Source organism: Nuphar pumila, chromosome 9 (genome assembly GCF_984573655.1).
Source record: "Nuphar pumila chromosome 9, dmNupPumi1.hap1.1, whole genome shotgun sequence".
Lineage (NCBI taxonomy): Eukaryota > Viridiplantae > Streptophyta > Magnoliopsida > Nymphaeales > Nymphaeaceae > Nuphar > Nuphar pumila.
Window position 1 is genome coordinate 112,209,959 of NC_143257.1, and position 20,087 is coordinate 112,230,045.

General features: G+C 36.5%; 1 protein-coding gene across 1 annotated transcript in view; it reads left to right on the plus strand.

The window, feature by feature from the left end:
* The window catches only part of LOC149828897 (uncharacterized), a 98,333-nt gene that overhangs the window by 70,178 nt on the left and 8,068 nt on the right, over positions 1-20,087 (plus strand). The window contains exons 7-10 of the mRNA XM_090017790.1: positions 12,659-12,737; positions 12,988-13,070; positions 15,905-15,983; positions 16,075-16,804. Of these exons, the coding sequence (XP_089873916.1) occupies positions 12,659-12,737; positions 12,988-13,070; positions 15,905-15,983; positions 16,075-16,804 (971 nt within the window). The remainder of the gene's footprint in view (positions 1-12,658; positions 12,738-12,987; positions 13,071-15,904; positions 15,984-16,074; positions 16,805-20,087) is intronic.

The following is a 20,087-nucleotide window of genomic DNA, read 5'->3' on the forward strand; positions in this document are numbered from 1 at the left end:
TCATCCTAAAACTATGGCTATTTCCCAGAACTATTAGCTTGGTAGTCTGCAGGAGCAGCATATGTTGGTAAGTTTCAGAGGGAGCAATATCTGTGCCTAAAAGGATTGTGCTAATGAAAGTTGATGGTAAAGCAATCACATAAACATGTGTACAAGAAAGTGACGAGAAGAGAAAGTTGTCGATATTTGATGATATATGTCATTGTTGCTTAAAGGTTTCATTTCAGATTGTTAACAGAGAAAAAGACAATGTGAAAAAAAAACATTGCTACTGTGACCCTAATGGCTGCTAACACTTCCAGTATAAAGGAGTTTTCCATGTCACCTATTACATGCAACCCTAATGATTGTTAACACTTCCAGAAAAAACAGTTTTCCCTGTCACTTATTATCCGTATTGCGTCAAATATTTTTACAATATTGTGAAAAAATATGATGTTTCTGGCACAGTTTAAAATGGCCATAATATTCTGTTATTTTCAAAATATTGTGATAATACTGTTTAGACCTGGATTACACAGTATACATTGTCAACATGTCTTTGGGTTTCCCCACATTTTGTAGTGGAATGAGATTCCCTAGGTTAATTTAGGTGAAAAGCTTCTAGTCTGCAAAAAGAGATGGACAGACAAAAAAGTTGGAAAACTTATAAAAATGCTTGATTTTTGGTAAGATGTGTACAGTGCTAGTACTTTACAATAAGGATATATGGAATGAATATTATGAACTGTCAACATCATATGTTGAATACACCCTTCATCATGCCTTTGTTGTGAAGGAGTTTGTGGCAGTGGTACTCATTTCTTAGTTGATATTGGTATCAGGGTATCAGCAAAGTTATTTTGCAAGATGTACTTGAAGCACTCCCTTCTTGATTCTGGCTATCATGGCATCTTGGGCTTTCCTTGCTTCCATGCCCTAAGTGAAGGCCAGGATCACTTAACTCAAATGTAGGAAATTTAGCTGTAGTAAAATGTGTCGCTCTAAAATCCTTTATGCCCCCACTCATAGCCTCCCTCAAAGTCTTCATTGATCTTGCTCTTTTTTCAACTCTTTCAACTCAGTCACCTTCAGCCTTTCATATTGATGTTGTTGTAGGTCTTTTGTTGACATGCCTATACCATCTTAGGTGATACTTAATGTCTTCTTTTATTGGCAAACATACATATATAAATAAATAAGTGAATTAATAGATCTCTCTCTCTCTCTATATATATATAATTATAAGTATATAAATGGAGGTATACAACTATTGACAATGTTGCAAGTTGTATTGACTCAATCTGACCACATAGATGTGTTCAGCATGATTTGTTTGCTAAGGATCAGACTTTGGATCATGTTTTTTTTTGTGGTGTAATAACACGAGCATTTCGAGCTATGAAGTTTTGGTACATTGTGGACCATTGATTTTTGAAGTCCTTGAAAAACCTCCTTACATGTTGCAATCACATGTTTAAAACCCATTTCCTACTAAACAAAACATGCAGCTCAAAACTGCAGGATTTGATCTACAAAAAAAGATGAAAATATAAAAAGGTGATTTCTACTCAATAATTTCATAGCTCTCTCTCTCTCTCTCTATATATATATATATGAGTCACTAGAATATGAGAACTACTGTGTGAACCGTGATTTTCATGGATTTTTTGTTCTTTCCTCTTAAATCTAACCGTACAGATGTGATCTACGTGCTCGGTTTTTATAAGGACCAACTCTTGAACCATCCGATTATAATGCATAAACAAGATCTTTTAAGGCTTTAAAATCAACAGCTTATAATCTTCATAAATATTCAAGCATCCAAAATTTGTACTTCATTGAAAATACATGATCCAACAATTGATTCCCTAGCAAATTCACCATGCCGAACACATGCATGGTTGGATTTGCAAAAAAATTGTTGGAAATGCCCAATTCACGCAGTAGTTCTCATATTCTAGTTGCTCATATATATATATAGATAGATAGATAAATAGATAGATAGATAGATAGATAGAGAGAGAGAGAGAGTTAAGATGTGCACCCTGTAAAGATAAAGAGTGTACACCTTAATTGGTGCACCTCTCTCTCTTGTGAACTCATTTTTTACCAAGTCAACAACCTTTCTTTCGCTCAATCTGACCCAAGATGGTTTGTTTACTTAGGATCATGCCTTGGATCATGTTTTTCAAAGTTATAATTGTTTTTTCACAAAATTTTGGTACCTTGTGGGCCACTGCTTTTTTAGATCCTTGAAAATCCTTATAATCGCAGTCACATGTTCCAAACCTGTTTATTAATAGACTTTGATCCTTGCTGTTGATTCAGATGTGCTGCAGAGAAGAGGAAGAAGAGAATAGAATTCTGGACAGATTTTTGTGTATACATGTTTCCTAATGTGGTAACTGTGTGTGTCTCCTTTTATTTTATATTAACTTTCCCTTTTGTGACATTACAATATTATCCCATGATTATAGAAAGTAAAACATAACTGATGGGGTAATAAAGTAAACATTACAAGACTAATTAAATACACGTGGGTATACAGGCTTAAGCACATTGGATCTGGATTTGGATCCAGATCCAATCACATTACAATACCCTCCCTCAAGTTGTATGTGGTTTTGACTGTGGACAACTTGTTCTTGAGGTACTAAAATCTTTGCGTTGTAAGGCCTTTCGTGAATAAATCAACTATTTGATTCTCCGTTCTCACAAATTTTGCTTCTAAGTCTCCATCATCAATCCTTTGCCTGATGAAGTGCTAATCAATCTCAATATGCTTGGTTCTACCATGTTGAACTGGATTTAATGATATTCTAATATCACTTCGATTGTCACAAAGTAGTATCTGTTAAATTGTATATATATATATATATATGGTGTATATATATAATTATATAGATATATATATCTGTATTTATATGTGTACATATGAATGTTTGTATATGTATTATATACATATATACATATGTGTATATATTTACTTTTGGTGTAAATATTTTTCTTTCTTTTATTATTTTTTCTCTTTTTATTCTAGTTCCATTTGAACTGGTCAACATATTATTGACTAGTTTTATAGCCATTGTGTGTCCAGTTTGGTGATTTGGTGGACTTTGTTGGAGGCCTTCATTTCTTTTCATGGTATAAGAGCCTGGTGATTCTAAGCTTCTTGTTGATGTTCGTGGGATCGTGGTTGCACAATTCAAGATTCAAATCCAAGCGTTCGTGTGATCCATTGGTGGTGCTAGATCGATGTTGCATCTACTTTAAATTTTTTTGGAGGTGTGATCATGCTTATTTCTTTTTGTCCTTCTTCTATCTTTTCTCACTCTTTCTTTTTATCTTTCTCTCTCTCACCCTTGTAAAATGGATGACAAAGAAAATGTCACCATTATGCCCGTGAAACTTAATGATTCTAACTATGTGATATGGTCTTCAATCGTGAAACACCATATTTGGGCAAAAGGGTTGTGGGGACTAGTGGATGGATTCGATCCAGAGCCTAAATTAGTTTTCAATAAGGTAGAGAACGACATGAAAGTTCCTCTTACAAAGGGTGAAAAAACTAAAGCCCTTGCTACTTGTTGACGACCTGAAAGCAAATGCAGAAACCGAGGCAGAGAGAGAGAGAGAGAGAGAGAGAGAGAGAGAGAGAGAGAGAGAGAGAGAGAGAGAGAGAGAGAGAGAGAGACGGCTGTATGAAAAACAGAACTCGTTACCTGGATTAGGGCTAATCTCTATATTAAATAGAGATAGTCAAAAGAACGAAATTACACCTAGGTCCCTCATTAAAGATTAAAATTCAAATGACCTCTAGTTTAGAAAACTTTTAACTAAAAACCTCTTAGTCTCAACACTCCCCCTCAAGCTGGAGCATAAATATCAATCATGCTCAACTTGTCACAACATTTTGAGAAATTTGGTCTAGCAAGAGGCTTTGTAAACATATCTGCAACTTGATCTTCTGACTTCAAATATTTGGTAGTGATATGACCAGCTTGCACCATATCTCTTACATAGTGGCAATCAACTTCAATGTGCTTTGTTCTCTCATGAAAGACAGGATTGTTCGCTATATATGTGGCAGCCTTGTTATCACACATCATGGTCATAGGAGAGAAAACCTTCACCTGAAGATCATGAAGAACAGTACGAACCCACATCAATTCAGCAGTTGTTTGGGTCATAGCCCTATATTCTGATTCTGCACTCGATCTAGAAACCACATTTTGCTTCTTACTTCTGCATGAAATCATGGTTGTCTCCCAGAAACACAAGGAATCCTGTGGTAGATTTTTTATCCACTATAGATCCTGCATAGTCAGCATCAGAATTGGCCACTATCTCCAGAGTTCCACTTTTCTTGAACAATAATCCCTTTCCAGGAGAAGATTTTAGGTATCTGAGAATCTTTATAGCTACATTCCAGTGTACCTCATTTGGTTTGTCCATAAACTGGCTAACTTTGCTTACTGCTAAAGCAATATCCGGCCTGATCACAGTTACATACAATAGCTTCCCTACTAGGGAGCGATAGCTTTTGCTATCAACCGGTTTTGAACCTTCTTCAAACAACTGAACTTTCTGGTCCATGGGAATATTTGCTGGTTTAGCTCCTAACATTCCCGTTTCCTTTAATAAGTCATGAACATACTTCCGTTGAGACAAAGCCATCCCTTCACGACTCCTGGCAACTTCTATACCCAGGAAATATCTAAGTGAACCAAGGTCTTTTGTAACAAAGTGTTTTTGAAGATGAGCCTTTGTGGTTTCAATATCTTTCACATTGTCTCCTGTAAGAATGATGTCATCCACATATACCACCATAACAACTATGCCTGAATTAGTTTTCTTGATAAACAGTGTATGATCTGCCGCTGACCTATTAAAGCCAAAGCGTGACATCACTTCAAACAACTTCTGAAACCATGCACGAGGACTTTCTTTCAAACCATAAATCGCCTTCCTCAATTTACACACCTTCTGACACTCCCCCTCAACCTCGAATCCTGGAGGTTGTTGCATGTAAACGGTCTGAGATAGATCTCCATAGAGAAATGCATTTTTCACATCTAATTGGCACAAGCTCCAACCATGCTGAACAACTACTGAGAGAACAAGACGAATGGTACTCATCCGTGCTACAGGAGAAAAGGTTTCAAAGAAATCAATACCATATGTCTGAGTATACCCTTTTGCTACTAATCTGACCTTGTACCTTTCAATAGAACCATCAGATTTGTACTTTATTGTATATACCATTTACATCCAACAATGTCAGCATCTGCTGGGGAATCAACTAGATCCCATGTATGCTGAGATACTAAAGCATCCATTTCTTGTTGCATAGCCAGCTTCCAGCGGTTATCAAGCTCTGGCTGTTGATAGTTCAGAGGAATAGTTTCAGCAGATAAGGCTAAAATAAACGTTTTCATCTGATTTCCAATTCTGGCATCGGAGACAAAATGAGATATGGGATATAAGGTACATTGTCGTGTCCCCTTGCGTAGAGCAATAGGCCTGTTATCATCATCATGAAGATCACTATTGTCAGTAAAACTTACCTCAGGGAAAGAAGAAGATGAAGGCACTTGCTGAGGTGGAGCTCTACGCACATATACCAATGGAGGATCATTAAATCTTGAAGAGGATGAAGTTTGGTTCGGTAATGCGGGCACAAACTCTAAAGGAAAAGGAGGTATAGGTAATGGAAAAGACTCAGCTGGATCAACCTGCAGCGGAGAACCGGTACTAGAGTAATATGGAGTGGATTCCAAGAAAGATACATCTGCACTGACATACTCTCGACGAGAAATGGGATCATAACATCGATATCCCTTTTGATTTTTGGGATAACCTATAAATATGCATTTTGTAGCTTGAGCAACTAATTTATCACGGTCAGGTCCAAGTTTGTGTACAAAACAAACACATCCAAATATTTTTGGGGTGAAAGAGAAGAGTGGGGCATTAGGTTTTAGGATATGTAATGGAATTTGATCACCCACAGATGATGAAGGCATGCGGTTGATCAGATAACAGGCAGTGGTAATCGCATCGCCCCAGTATAACACAGGAACATTGGATTGAATCATTTTGTTGAGATGAATAGGCACAGGAAGTTTGGGCGATGCCATGATCTTGGTAAAATTGTAACAGAACTTTTGATTTAAACTCAAGAGCATTATCAGTGCGAACAATCTTGACAATAGATTCAAACTGAGTTTTTATTTCAAGAATTAAGGATTTTATAATACTTGGAACTTCAGATCGTTCTTTTATTAAAAACACTCATGACAACTTAGAGAAATCATCAACAATAACAAGATAATATCGACACTGAGTCCTAGTAGGAATCTTACTAGGACCCCATACATCTGCATGAAGAAGTTCAAAAAATTTATTACTAGATTGACTCTAACTCGAAGGAAACGAACTTCGATGATGCTTGCCCAGCTGACATGCTTCACACTGAAAGGATGTAGTGGAAGGAATTTGAGGAAAGACAGACCAAAGCTTTGACAATGAAAGATGACCAAGACGACGATGCCACTGAACAGGACTGAATCAGTGTTCCACTGCAGCATGAACATTACCCACTGGATGATGTAGGTAGTAGACTCCATTCTCTTCATAGCCTCCACCAATCTTCTTCCCCGTCAACAAATCCTGAAAATGACAACCCATCGGATCAAATATTACTTTACAATTTTATTCTTTTGTAAGACAACTAATAGAGAGTAGACTTTGAGGAAAGTTTGGAGCATGAAGAACATTTTTCAACTGTAAGGAAGAGGATATAAAAATATTTCCCTGACCAACAACCGGGGAGGAACTCCCATCAGCTAATGAGACTCCTCGATGAACAGTAATATCCTTTAGATCTGAAAAAACAAGTGAATTTCCACACAAGTGTCTGGATGCACCAGAGTCAATAATCCACTTACTGTCAGTCGCATGAAGATGATTTCCTGTTGAGTAGGCAACACCAGCTACTGGAGGAGTTGAACTCAAGGGGCGAAGAACTATCAGTTCATCATATTCAGCACGATTGAGGGTGATACTACTGTCACTTGCAGGGATATTATCCTGTACATGTGTTGCCTCGAGAGTAGTAACATTTGCTTTAGGAGCAAAAGACTTTGATGAAGAAGAGGTTGGTCGACCATGCTTATCCCAGCAACGATCTTCTAAATGCCTATATTTTCCACAAAATGTACATTGAAGTTTTCCTCTGCCTCCCATACCTCGTCCACGACCTCGTCCTCTGATATTCTGAATATTTCCACGCCCAAAACCAGATGAGACAACAAGAGCAGATGACTGAGTCACAGACTGAGATTGTGGAAGAGAGATCACAAGTCTACTCAGACGATTGTATGCATCAGCAAGAGTAGGTATATCTGATCCAGTCAACATTTGGACTTTTGCAACAGAAAATTCTGAAGAGAGACCTGTAAGAAATCGAGCAACCATAGTTTGTTGTTGATGATCTTTTTGCTTCGAGCAACAAAGAGGCCTGTGAGCATTGAGTCTTTCAAACGCAGCTTTGACAAAGGCATAGTACTGGGTCAAGGTTTGATCTCCCTGCTGCAAATTATATATCTCCTGTTTGACTTGCAGGATACGACTCACATTAGTCTCTTGTGAGTACGTATCTCGAAGATTATCCAACATCTGTTTGGCTGTATGATAGTAAATTAAACCATCTGCAATATGGGGTTCGACACTATTCATGATCCATGACATAACTATGTCATTATCTTCATCCCAAGTAACGTATTTTCCAATCTTTTCATTAGGTTCATCTTCCAACAAAATATGTTTTCTATGATGTCCAGATACCGACATCATAAAAGTTCTGGACCACCTGGCATAGTTAGTTTCATTCAACCTTACAGAGGAACCATATGAGAAGGGATTTGCAAAAGCCTTATATTCCCCAATATGTTCAATTTTGGAGTCACATTTCGAAGATTCACCCATACTGAATATGGAATCCTATTTCAGCCCCAAAAAAAATATCTGACTTACTCACGTGAACAACGGGTGTTATAACCCCACGTCAGGCAAGTCCACCACTACACAAGCTGTCACACCAGAAATAAATTCTTGACAGGTGACAAATGTTTCCACACAGCAACAGTACTTATTAAAAAAACTTTCCACAAGCCAATACTACGATATGGCCCAAACAATAGAATCACGCAACATATGTTTCCACACAGCAGCAGTACTAATTAAAAAAAATTTCACAAGCCAATACTACGACACAGCCTGCTGCTTCCAAAAAAAAATTTTGCTATTAACATCTGTTTTTCACAGCACTCCTGCTACGACTGAAAAAAAAATTCACGACACAGCCTGCTGCTTCCACGAACAAAAAATGCTATTAACATTCTGTTTTTCACAACACTCATGCTACGACCGGAAAAATCACGACACAACAGGAATCACGCATGCTGATATTCATGTTCTGAAAATGAACAGCCAAATAAGATCCAAGAATAACTCGGTACCCAGATTCACAACCAATGACAACATGTTATCGTTGGAAAAAAATTTCATGACTCAGCAGGGAACTCGACAACCAGATTCACGACCCACGATAACAGGCGCACGCAGAAGCATAGAAATCACGACATCCAGAAACTTTCGGTTGGTGTTTTTTTCCAGCAACCAAAAAAAACTTTTCATATCCAGATCTTAGTGACACACACTCATCGTGTCAAAGATATGTCATCAGAGAGAAAAAAAAGAGCGTCACCTGTTTCCACCTCTTTCAGATTTATTTGATTTTTTTTCTGTGTGTGTAGATCGATCACGCTCCCGAGATCTACGGCTCTGATACCATGTTGACGACCTGAAAGCAAATGCAGAAACCGAGGCAGAGAGAGAGAGAGAGAGAGAGAGAGAGAGAGAGAGAGAGAGAGAGAGAGAGAGAGAGAGAGAGAGAGAGAGAGCTGTATGAAAAATAGAACTCGTTACCTGGATTAGGGCTCATCTCTATATTAAATAGAGATAGTCAAAAGAACGAAATTACACCTAGGTCCCTCATTAAAGATTAAAATTCAAATGACCTCTAGTTTAGAAAACTTTTAACTAAAAACCTCTTAGTCTTAACACTACTTATGAGAAAAACTAAAAAGATTGTAGGATGGGACATGCCAAGATCATGTCTTGGTTCATTAGTAGTGTTGATATTGAGAAATGTTCAAGTCTTGCAAAGTTTGAGCATGCAAATAAATCTTGGGAATACCTTAAGAAAATGTATTTCCTTAAGGATATTGCACATGTGTACAACTTAAAATCAGATTATGACTTAAGGGGATAGAAGCATTAGATAATTTTATAGTGAATTATTCGATCTTTGAAAAGAGTTGGCTCTTCTTGAGCCATGATGACATTTTCCCGTGGATATAAAACTCCGTAAAAAACAAATGGATGCAAAGTATTTCTATCGATTTGTGAATGGTCTAAGACCGAAATTTGAGTTCACAAAATCAGCCCTTTATTGAGGGAATAATCCTTCTATTGAGGACACAATTGAGGAGTTAAGCATGAATGAAAATAGGCTTAAAAGGCGGGTTACAAAGAGTGATGATGACTCAGTACTAGCTGTATCTAGGCTGAAAAACTATGTTCATACCTACAAACCAGCTTACTATGGAAAGCAAAGCAACGAGTTTTATGAAAAACAAGACAATGAGAAGAAACAAATTATTTGTTACTATTGCCATGAACCGGGTCACATCAAAATATAGTCCTAAGTTAAAAAGGACATATGAGAAGAAGGTTGCCTTGGTTGGCCTTCCACAAGAGTCAAATGATGTTAGAAGAACTACACAAGATTCCTCTACTGGGAACAATGTTCTTGACTTAACTAGTAGAGGCTCTTCAACGTCTCCTTAAAGGAGCATCTTCATTAATTGGAGCCGTTGTTTCATCTTTTTCTAGTGTCGGTAAATCTCTTTAGCTTCTTGACTCAGGTGCTTCGTTTCACATGACACCAAATAGTGAAACATGATTGAAGAAAAAATCTAGAAAAGAAACAAGATCTATAAGAACCTGTCACATGAGTATGTGTGCAGGTACGAGTCCGACACGACAATTTTAAAAAATGAGGGTAGAGGGACATGACTATATATATATATATATCAAGAGAGAGAGAGTTTGGGTATGGATTAAGTGTTGATCTATATCAAAAATTAAAAAAAAGTCTGTAAAGGGTGTGACTGTAATTTTTGAAAAGAAGGGGGGGAAGGTAAGGTCCATATCAGAAATTAAAAAAAATCTGTAAAGGGGGAGGGGGTGACTGTAATTTTTGAAAATAAGGGGAGGTGAATGAAATATTGTTTTTAATAAAAAGGTAGGTCTCTCTCTCTCTCTGGCAGATTTGAAGAAGAAGAAGACAAAGCTCTGCCTCTCTCGGTGGTGCAAAGTACATTCTCTCTCTCACTCTTTTCTCGGGTTCTCTCTTCTTTCTTCTTCTTTCTTCTTCTCCTCCTCTTCCTATTCCTCTTTCGTCTTCTTCTTCCTTCTCCTCCTCGTTAATTTTTTTCTTCTTCTTCTACCTTCTCCTCTTTCTTGTTTTCTTCCTCCTCCTCCTCTTCCTCTTTCTTCTTCTTCTTCTTCTTCCTCCTCCTCCTCCTCTTCCTCTTCTTCTTCTTCTTCCTCCTTCTTTCCCCTTTCATCGACATAAAAAAAAGATTTGGATCAGGGTTGGACCCAACCCGATCTGTACCAGCACGTACCTGTGCTGCATCCAATACCCGTACCCGTGTCGGACCATGTCCACACGGCTTCGGCTGCTCAATAGCTGTGTCTATTTTTCATAGATAAGAACTTACCTTGGATAACTCTCATCAGTGGAACCCTGGCTCTCGTACCATAATAGACTTTGATACCTTGTTGATTCAGAGATGCTGCAGAGAAGAGGAAGAAGAGAATAAAATTCTGGACAAATTTTTCTGTATTTATGTTTCCCAATGTGGGAACGTGTGGATCTCCTTCCCTTTTGTGACATTACAACATTACCCCATGATTATAGAAAAGAAAACATAACTGATGGGGTAATAAAATAAACATACAAGACTAATTAAATACACATGAGTATAACGACTTAAACACATTGGATCTGGATCTAAATCCAATCACGTTACAATATTTATTACTAAACAAACCATATAGTATTGTAGATCACATTTGTAGGGTTTTCGGACCATCCAATCATTTGATTGTATGGTTCAGGGTAGGTGCACAGGTGACACCAAAACCTGTTGCAGGTTTACCAATTTTTCTATATATGCCAAAACTAATGTACTTAAAGAAGATTAAGTATTATTATATTATTACTACACATTATTACATCATTTTTATATCCTTTTTTGTTAGTTAGTTTATAACGTATAATTCAAAATCTTTGTATATTTGTGGGATGTACGTATGCATCTATAAGTCCAAAGTTAATGCACTTAAGGGAGATTATGTATAAATTATTATTTGATTATATGTCTGCACATCACTTTTCATTTATCTGTCTTGGGCCTCTTGGCTGCTATATGATGCAAAATATTATAAAATCTTTCACTTAAGGTTGTTTTGAGTTTTCACATCAAACTCTTGGCTTAAGTGTAAGTGTAATCTTGATTTTTGTTGAGTTAACTTTTTTTTTATGTTATATATAATACAAAAATGTGTCTTTCAAGTAGATAATATGTGGGAACATGGCTTCTCATCTCATTATGGGTGTCAGTTCAACCATTGTTTAAGAACCTAGTGGCTTGACTCGGTGAATGGCTTGGTTGGATTTTCTTAGCTTTTATTTTATATATAAAAATAATAGAAATATAAAATTTTGTTTACAGTTATAAAAATATGACAATTTAAAAAAGTTAACATTGATTTAAGTAAAACTTAAGTTACATTAAGTTATATAGCTGATAAATAAGTATAAAAGATGCATCAGTGAAAATATAGTTTCAACTTTCATCATATCCATAAACAGTTGGGCTAGTATTATCAAACATCTACAATCAACTAATAACTACTATGCATAAACTATCCAATTCCAGAATCAAGCATGACGAGATTAGAACATAGTGTAAAATGGTGATTTTAATAACATGATAAAGATTTTCGATGTGAAAACAATATAATGAATTTAAAACAGCAAACATTAACATTTAGAAGAGCAATGAGTGAGAATAGATTCATGTACAATATAACTCCACCTTTATCATCATAATTGCTATACAAAATGTTAACCATGCATAATCAAAACCTGAAAAAAATAAGAAGGCATGTATATGCAAACAATGGGAGTTACTGTGCATAACTAGAACCTAAAAAACGAAGAACACATGCATATGAAAATAAGGATGCAAACATCCAGTCAAGCTTGGCCGATCCATGACCAACTTCTGAGATCCCAATGTGCTTTTTGGATGTATCTAGTGCAATGAGTAGTTCTGAGATCCCAGTAATCTGCTGGAGGCCTGCTCTTCAAATTGAACTACTTGATGTATCAGGTTTCTTAGCAATTGGGTGTTTAAAGTGCAATGAGGAAGTTGTGTTATATTCTCCAACTCAATGTTATGTTGGTTTTCTGGATCTCTTTCCTTTTATAGTGATACAAGTTTCCTGACTTCTATCCTGCTTATAACATTGGCAGATGGTTTTTGAGCTATACTTGCTGTGATGCATGCGGGAGGCTATTTGTGAAGGGAAACTATTGCCCAGTTTGTTTGAAGGTATCCTTTTATTTCTTAAGCACTTTGTTTTGGTAGAATCTTTTTACATGATATGTGGTACCTTAATAGTTTTTCCAATGCAATTTCGGGGTGGAAATTTCTTCAGCTATTCAAACCTAGATTTCCATATGGAGTTTCATTAAGATCTTACAATTGCCAGCTTCTGATACACATTTACATGCACGAATGCATATATTTGTTTTTTCCATGGTTGTGTTTTCCTGAAAAATTGGTTGGACTTATTTTGCAGGTTTACAGAGATTCTGAATCAACGCCCATGGTATGTTGTGATGTTTGTCAGCGTTGGGTGCATTGCCGGTGTGATGACATCAGGTTTGTGAATATCCTGTTATACGTTCACCCAATTAAGAAATTCTCGCGGTTGCATTATTTTAGATTTAGATCATATTGACAAATATCTCCTATGAGATTTTCATGAAGCAATACTAAAGGTACTTTGTTCCGGTTTATGAACATGGTAATGAATTTCAGTGTATTGTTATTATCCAAAATCTTTATGTTTTCCAAGTTGAGGATCTTCTACTTATTTATACTATTACAAAAAAACATGATTATGCCCTTTTTTCTTTTTCTTTTTCCGTTTTTCCTTTTATAATTTCCAAGATATTCCGAGTCTTTGCCAAGAAAATGAATATTTTGAAATTCTTCTAATAAATCGCCTCATTTCGAAATTGCAAAAACTTTGATATTGGTGATTGTGCTTTAGATATTGCAAAATTTAGTACAGTTTATTTGTTGTAGAGCCTCTCTGTTTGTATTTACCATGATTTTGATGACCATATGATTGAAATGGGAGGCTTGTCCATCAAAACTTGTGTTTCTTTAAACTGCATATTTTAATTAAATCATCTGAAGCTCTCAAACAGGTTGTCTGCATTTATTACTTGTAGAAGAGATTATTTCATCATGTATGCTGTCATTTGATCTGTCTAACATTGTTTGTCTTGACTTCTATAAAACTATTTAAATATCTTAATTCCCACTCTCCTCTCTTGCCTCAAGTACTTTTTCTAGGTAACTTATGAGTTGTTGGTGAAGCTTTTCCCGGAATATTTGTCACAAGGACATGCCATTCTTGTGTAGTTTAATATTAAGAACAGCATAGAGGGACACATGGGTGCAATTTGAAATGTGTTATAGGCATTTATGACTAAATGTATTATGATTTTATCACATCTATTAGATGGTTTAGATGCTAACACATCATTGCATGTATTAGATGCCATGGATGCTAACACTTATCAAACTTTAATTGCTTGATTTACTTATGTTCATAACTACGTGAGTGCACACATGAATGCATGTAATAGGTGTTGCTAATTCACCACAATTTTTGCTCTGGCAAATTTGAAATCACCATGCTAGTTACATATGCGACATTTGTTTAAGTTTGTAAAGAGTTAAGCCATTTATTATTTGTATCTCAGGAGTGAAAGGAATCTTTTATTGCATTAAGTTAACAAAACGCCCTTGGTTTGTCAGTTAATCATAACTGAATGGTATTTCTAATTTTTTCAAAGGCAAAAAAGTTGGCAAACTTGTTAATGACCGTGAAAAGCCATGTGCCTTAATGGACCCTCTCCCTCCCTCTCTTTCTCTCTATGTGCACACGCACCACACAAAAATATTGTTTTAATTAACCCTCCTAGTCGAGGGATCTCAGGTTTGAACCTGACTGGGGAACAAAAATGATAAGTCCACATGACACCTCTCTCTTTCAAAGTTCAATGAAAGGTTAGAGGGGAGGGAAAGAGAAGAAAATATGCTAAGAATATAATGCATGTGGCAGCTTTAGAGTAGATGGAATATACAAACATATTAGATAGATTAAGTACATAGATTTTATGTTATATTTACAATTATATAGATTACATTTAGATTAGGTTAAATTATAATAGATGAGATTTATTAAAAATTTTAAATATATATATATATATATCAGAGATTTTATGGCATTATAGAAAGGGAAATAATTGTAAAACATGCAGACACTAGTAATTCCAAAAGGGCATTTAATAAGCCGGGTTAGCATGTCTCCTCTACTCGTTTTTATAATTTGTTATTGGATTATGTATTCATATTTTGACAAATATATAACTGGAAAACCTCACATTTTTGTTAAGTTTGCACCAAATTTATGTACACAACACATGCTCCCATTTGCTAGCTGGAATCTTAACAAGTTAACATCAAAGAATTTTTGTCATTCTTTTCCCAGTATTTTAATTAAACCAAGGTGACTTCTTTATCACATTTGGATGTCGTCATCGGCTAAATGGGCATTTGTCCGAATCTGTTTGTGTGGAACTATAATGCTGTACTCAGATTCTGTTAAAATGATGCCTTGTCCTAGGTTGGAGTAGTGGGCTTCTGGAGATAAACTGCTCCACATCAAGTGCACTCTGATGATAGTTGGATGCATCATTAGAAATGCCAGGCAGATGTAGGGGCCTGTGGTGGACTTGGTTTATGCCTAGCGTAGCTGAATCCAGCCTAATGGGATTGGGGATTATCGGTTTGCAACTCTGACTGACTGGGATTTCCAGACGAGCCTGAATTCCCAATCTTTCCATGCCTTACTGGAGGATTTAGTTTTGAAAACCCCCAGACAGTCCAACTGATTTTCGAATGCAAACTGCTAGGGCCTACCAACTCAAGTGCCTAGTGATAGCCTATACAAAAAATATCCAGCTTGTATTGTTTTTCTATTCAAGTAGACTGAATCTCATGCTTTTGATGGAAAACCATTATTTTGGCTTACTACGACACATATTATGTGAAGAGCACTTCCTACTGAAACTTGCCTACCATACATCTTTCCATGTGTTTCTGACTGGTGCTTTAGTGATGTTTTAGTTGGTTTTGTTGAGATATTTTTGGTGGTTAAAATTATAAAATATGTGATGTGTATCATTGGTGATCTTTGCCATTTATCATTAATTATGGTAATTTCTGAAACTCTGGACTGGTGTATGTTTTATAGAATAATCACCTAAATAGGTGTATTGGTTGTGTTTTGCTATTTGTTTCCTGCAGAGGAGTTCAACTTGCAGAACTTCTTTTGTATGGAGTTGTTCACCCTTTCTTTCCTGGAATTTGATTTGCTGGTTAATTTCTTGACATCTCACTAATGCAAAGTCCTGCAGTGATGAGAAGTACCAGCAGTTCCAAGCAGATAGTAACCTATATTATAAATGTGCAGCATGCCGGGGGAGCTGTTACCGAGTATGTGGAGCCAAATCTCTTGTTGTTGCATTGCATGTCTCTTTTGCAACTTCAGTTGTGCTTATAGGAGATAATTCTTTATGATCATCAGGTCAAAGACCTCGATGATGCTGTTCAAGAGCTTTGGTTGAGGAGAGATATGGTCGATCATGCTCAAATTTCTAGTCTGAGGGCAGCAACAGGACTGACCCAGGACATGGTTTCAGTTTCACCGTATTCTGATGATGAAGAATGCCATATAACTATGCCAAAGAATGATGGGAAACCATTGACGTTTTCTTTTAAGGGGTTATCTAATTTGAAGGAGCAAGGAAAGAAAGGCACAAAGAACTTTAAAACATACAAGAAGTATACAAAGAAGAAAGATACACAGTTGCAGTCCAACGGAACAGCTTATATGAATGAAAACTCTGAACTGTTATCTGGAGGACAATCACTGGAGAATGGCATGATGTATGAAAAGGCCGAGGATATGAGTTCTGAGAGAACAGAAGGGACAGAAGTTTTTCTACCTCCTGGTACTAGTCCTGCCTTTAATGCAGGAAACTATCCTACTAATCAACTGGTCACAAACAAAACTTTTATTCAAGAAAATATAGTAAATTGTGATGACAAGGGCCCCAAAGCCATCAAAATTAGGCATGCTAGATCAAATGGTTTGGCTTACGAAGAAGTTAACCAAAAGCTTGTTGGCAAGACAGAAACTGGAAAAGGAAAAAAATTGGTCATACATCTCGGTTCAAGAAACAAAAATTTAGTTGAAGTTCCAAAATTGGAGACCTCAAGTTGTCACAGAGGAGAAGATTCTACAGCTTCCCTTGGTATATATGCTATTCTGTATTATTTCACTAGTACTTTCTCTAACTTCGAGATAATTGCTTTAACTTCTCTTTTTTATCCTTTTCTTATTTTGTTTTGTTTTCTCAACTTAGACCTTGACTTTTTATTTTTATTTTGCTATTGCTGTAAATAGGAGGTTTTATGATAATTTTGTGACATAAACAAGTGCATCAAAATTCTAGTTCTCATAGTCTTAAACTTTCAAAGGGTGCTTCTTCCTCTTTATTTTGTTTAATGATATGATAATCCAACAAGCTTATTTGTTGTTAACTGTGAACATCAACTATGAAAGAGAAAACATGGGCATATTTTTATACTTCATATGCATGCCAAGATGAATGTTCTGACATAAACATAGTAGAGATGACCAAAACAAACTTGTGGGTCTTTCGGCCTTCGTTTGTGCTTCTGTAATTTTGTCCCTGGTTGTCATCTTGGGCAACCTAACCTGACACACACATGCGCGCACACACACATGCATGCACACACACATATGTATGTATGTATGCGAGGTTAAGTTGAGTCAAAATACCTTGAATGTTGAGATCCCAACTAACTTGTAGGTGTAGTCGATTGTAGCAACTATATATATATATATATATATATATATATATATATATATATATATATATATATATATATATATAAGTCAAAACATCTTGGATTGTGAGATCCCAACTGAATTATAGGTATAGTCAATTTTTGCAACTCTATGTATATATATTATGTTATATATATATGTGTGTGTGTATGAGAAAATATTTGCTACTAATGAAGGTAAAGAACTAATGAGCTAGAGATCATAGGTGCAAGTTGTATCGACTCAATCTAACCACATTGATGTGTTCAACATGGTTTGTTTGCTAAGGATCAAGCCTTGGATCATGTTTTTTTGATGTAAAAATATGATCTTTTGAGTTATGAAATTTTGGCACATTGTGGACCATTGATTTTTGGACCCCTTTAAAAACCTAATTACTTGTCATAATCACATGATTCAAAACATGTTTCTGTTAAAATATATATATATATATATACTTATATATATATACATCCGTATATATATATATAAGTATATGTATATACATATATGTATATATATATATTATTTCTCATTTAGATAAATACCCGATAGGGGTATTCTTGTAAAACCTCTTATGTATTTTTCTCTTTTTTATTTTTTCTCTTTTTCCCTTTTTCCTTTTCTTTTTTCCTTTATTTTTCCTTTTTGAAATGACCACAAGGGGGCCCCACACTTGTAGTCGTTGGGGCCCCAACGGTCAGATTTCTGACCGTTGGGGCTCCCAACGACTACAAGGGAGCCCCCCCCTTGTGGTTCCTTTAGTGCTTCCCTCCTCTATAAATAGAGGAGGTCTTCCCCTCTTAAATGTATGGGTTTATACCCCTCTCTCTTCTCTTCTTCAATAATATCCAACTTATGACTTTAAGTCATTTCCATATTTGAGAGTTTTTGTGTGTGCACATTTGGTGTTTGTGTTCTTGGCTTTAGTGGTCACTCTTAAGAGTGACATTTGCTCTATTGGTGCTTCCGCCTCTTTTCATTACATGGTATCAAAGCTCGGTTGGTGATTGGGCTTCTCTTTTATCATCTTGGAACGCGTGCCTCTCAAAGTTTTTTGAAGAAGAGAAGAATAGTTGGTGCCGATGGAACGTGACTCTAAAGTGGAGCTTTCTTTTAAGCTAAATGGGTCCAACTACCTCATGTGGGCCTCCGCGATGGAAAATCACCTAAGAGGTAAGAAACTTTGGGGTTTTGTTATGGGAACTACTCCCGAACCCTCTCTTGTTCTCACCAAAATGGAAAACGAGATTGAGAAGGCTTTAGATGGCGATGAGCGCATCAAAGCCATTAATGAACATCAATCCAAAATTGAGGATTGGGAAAGTAACCATGCCAAAATTTTGGCATGGTTCATGAACAATGTAGATCTTAAAAATTGTGCTAATATTGCCAAATTTAGAAGGGCCAATGAGGCTTGGTTTTTCCTTAAGGGTATGTATACCCAAAAGGATCTTGCTCGGCAATTTTTTTGTCAAGAGAAAATCCGTTCTACCAAACAAATGGACATGAGTGCCCGGGACTATTTTAGCTCTCTAACCCCCCTTTGGGATGAGCTTGCTCTTCTTGAGCCTAAGTGGGTTGCTCCTCAAGATATTGAGCTAAGAAGGGAACAAATTGAAAAGGAGCACTTTTTTCAATTCCTTCATGGTCTTCGCCCGAAATTTGAACAAGGGCATCTCTTCTCCATAGAAGCAAAGCCCTACCTATTGAAGACGCCCTTGTCGAGATATGTCAAGAAGAAACTCGGCTTGGTTTGAGCATTAAGAGTGATGATGTTTTGGCCGTTACTAGGCCCGGATCTAATGTTAAAGCATATAGACCTCCCCACTTTAACAAAAATAACTATGGACCTAGAAAGGGGATTATATGCCATTATTGTAATGAACCGGGGCACATAAGACCGGTTTGCCCAAAGCTTAAAGGAAAAGTTGCCGCCGTTGGAGAAGATTCTCCAAAGAAGGAAGATTGCACAAAAGAAGGAGATATCAAAGAAACTCTAAATCACATCTCCGAATCTCTCCAACATCTACTCAAGGCTTCTCCTTCAACATCCGGGGCCGCCATTGCCTACTCTTCATCTCCTCCAGGTATGTGGATTCTAGATTCCGGTGCTTCTTTTCATATGACATCTCATAAAAATTCTCTTTCAAACGTTTTTTCCGAACCTATATCTTCTTGTGTTTCAACCGCCGATGGTACATCATTAAAAATTGAAAGTATTGGATCTCTTAATTTTAAAAACTTTTTTGTTCCTAAAGTAAGAATCGTTCCTAAAATAAATTTAAACCTTTTTTCCGTATCTCAAATTACCGATCATGGATGCCAAGTCTCTTTCTCACCCAAGGATTGCACCGTGCAGGATCTCCAGTCAGGGAAGCTGATTGGGCAAGGCCATAAAAGGGGTGACCTCTATTTTATGGATTTTTTGACTCTTCCATCTAAGCCATCATGTAATCTTGTAAAGGACAAAAGTATTGGAATATGGCATGAGAGACTTGGCCATCCAAATTTTGTAAAAATGTCTCTTTTTCCGTTTTTGAACAATACTTGTAAAGACAATCACATGACTTGTAAAGATTGCATTTTTGGGAAATCTAAAGCTATTCCATTTCCTCAAAGAAGTTACTTTACCACTCGGCCATTTGAACTTATTCATTCCGATGTGTGGGGACCTTCCCCTA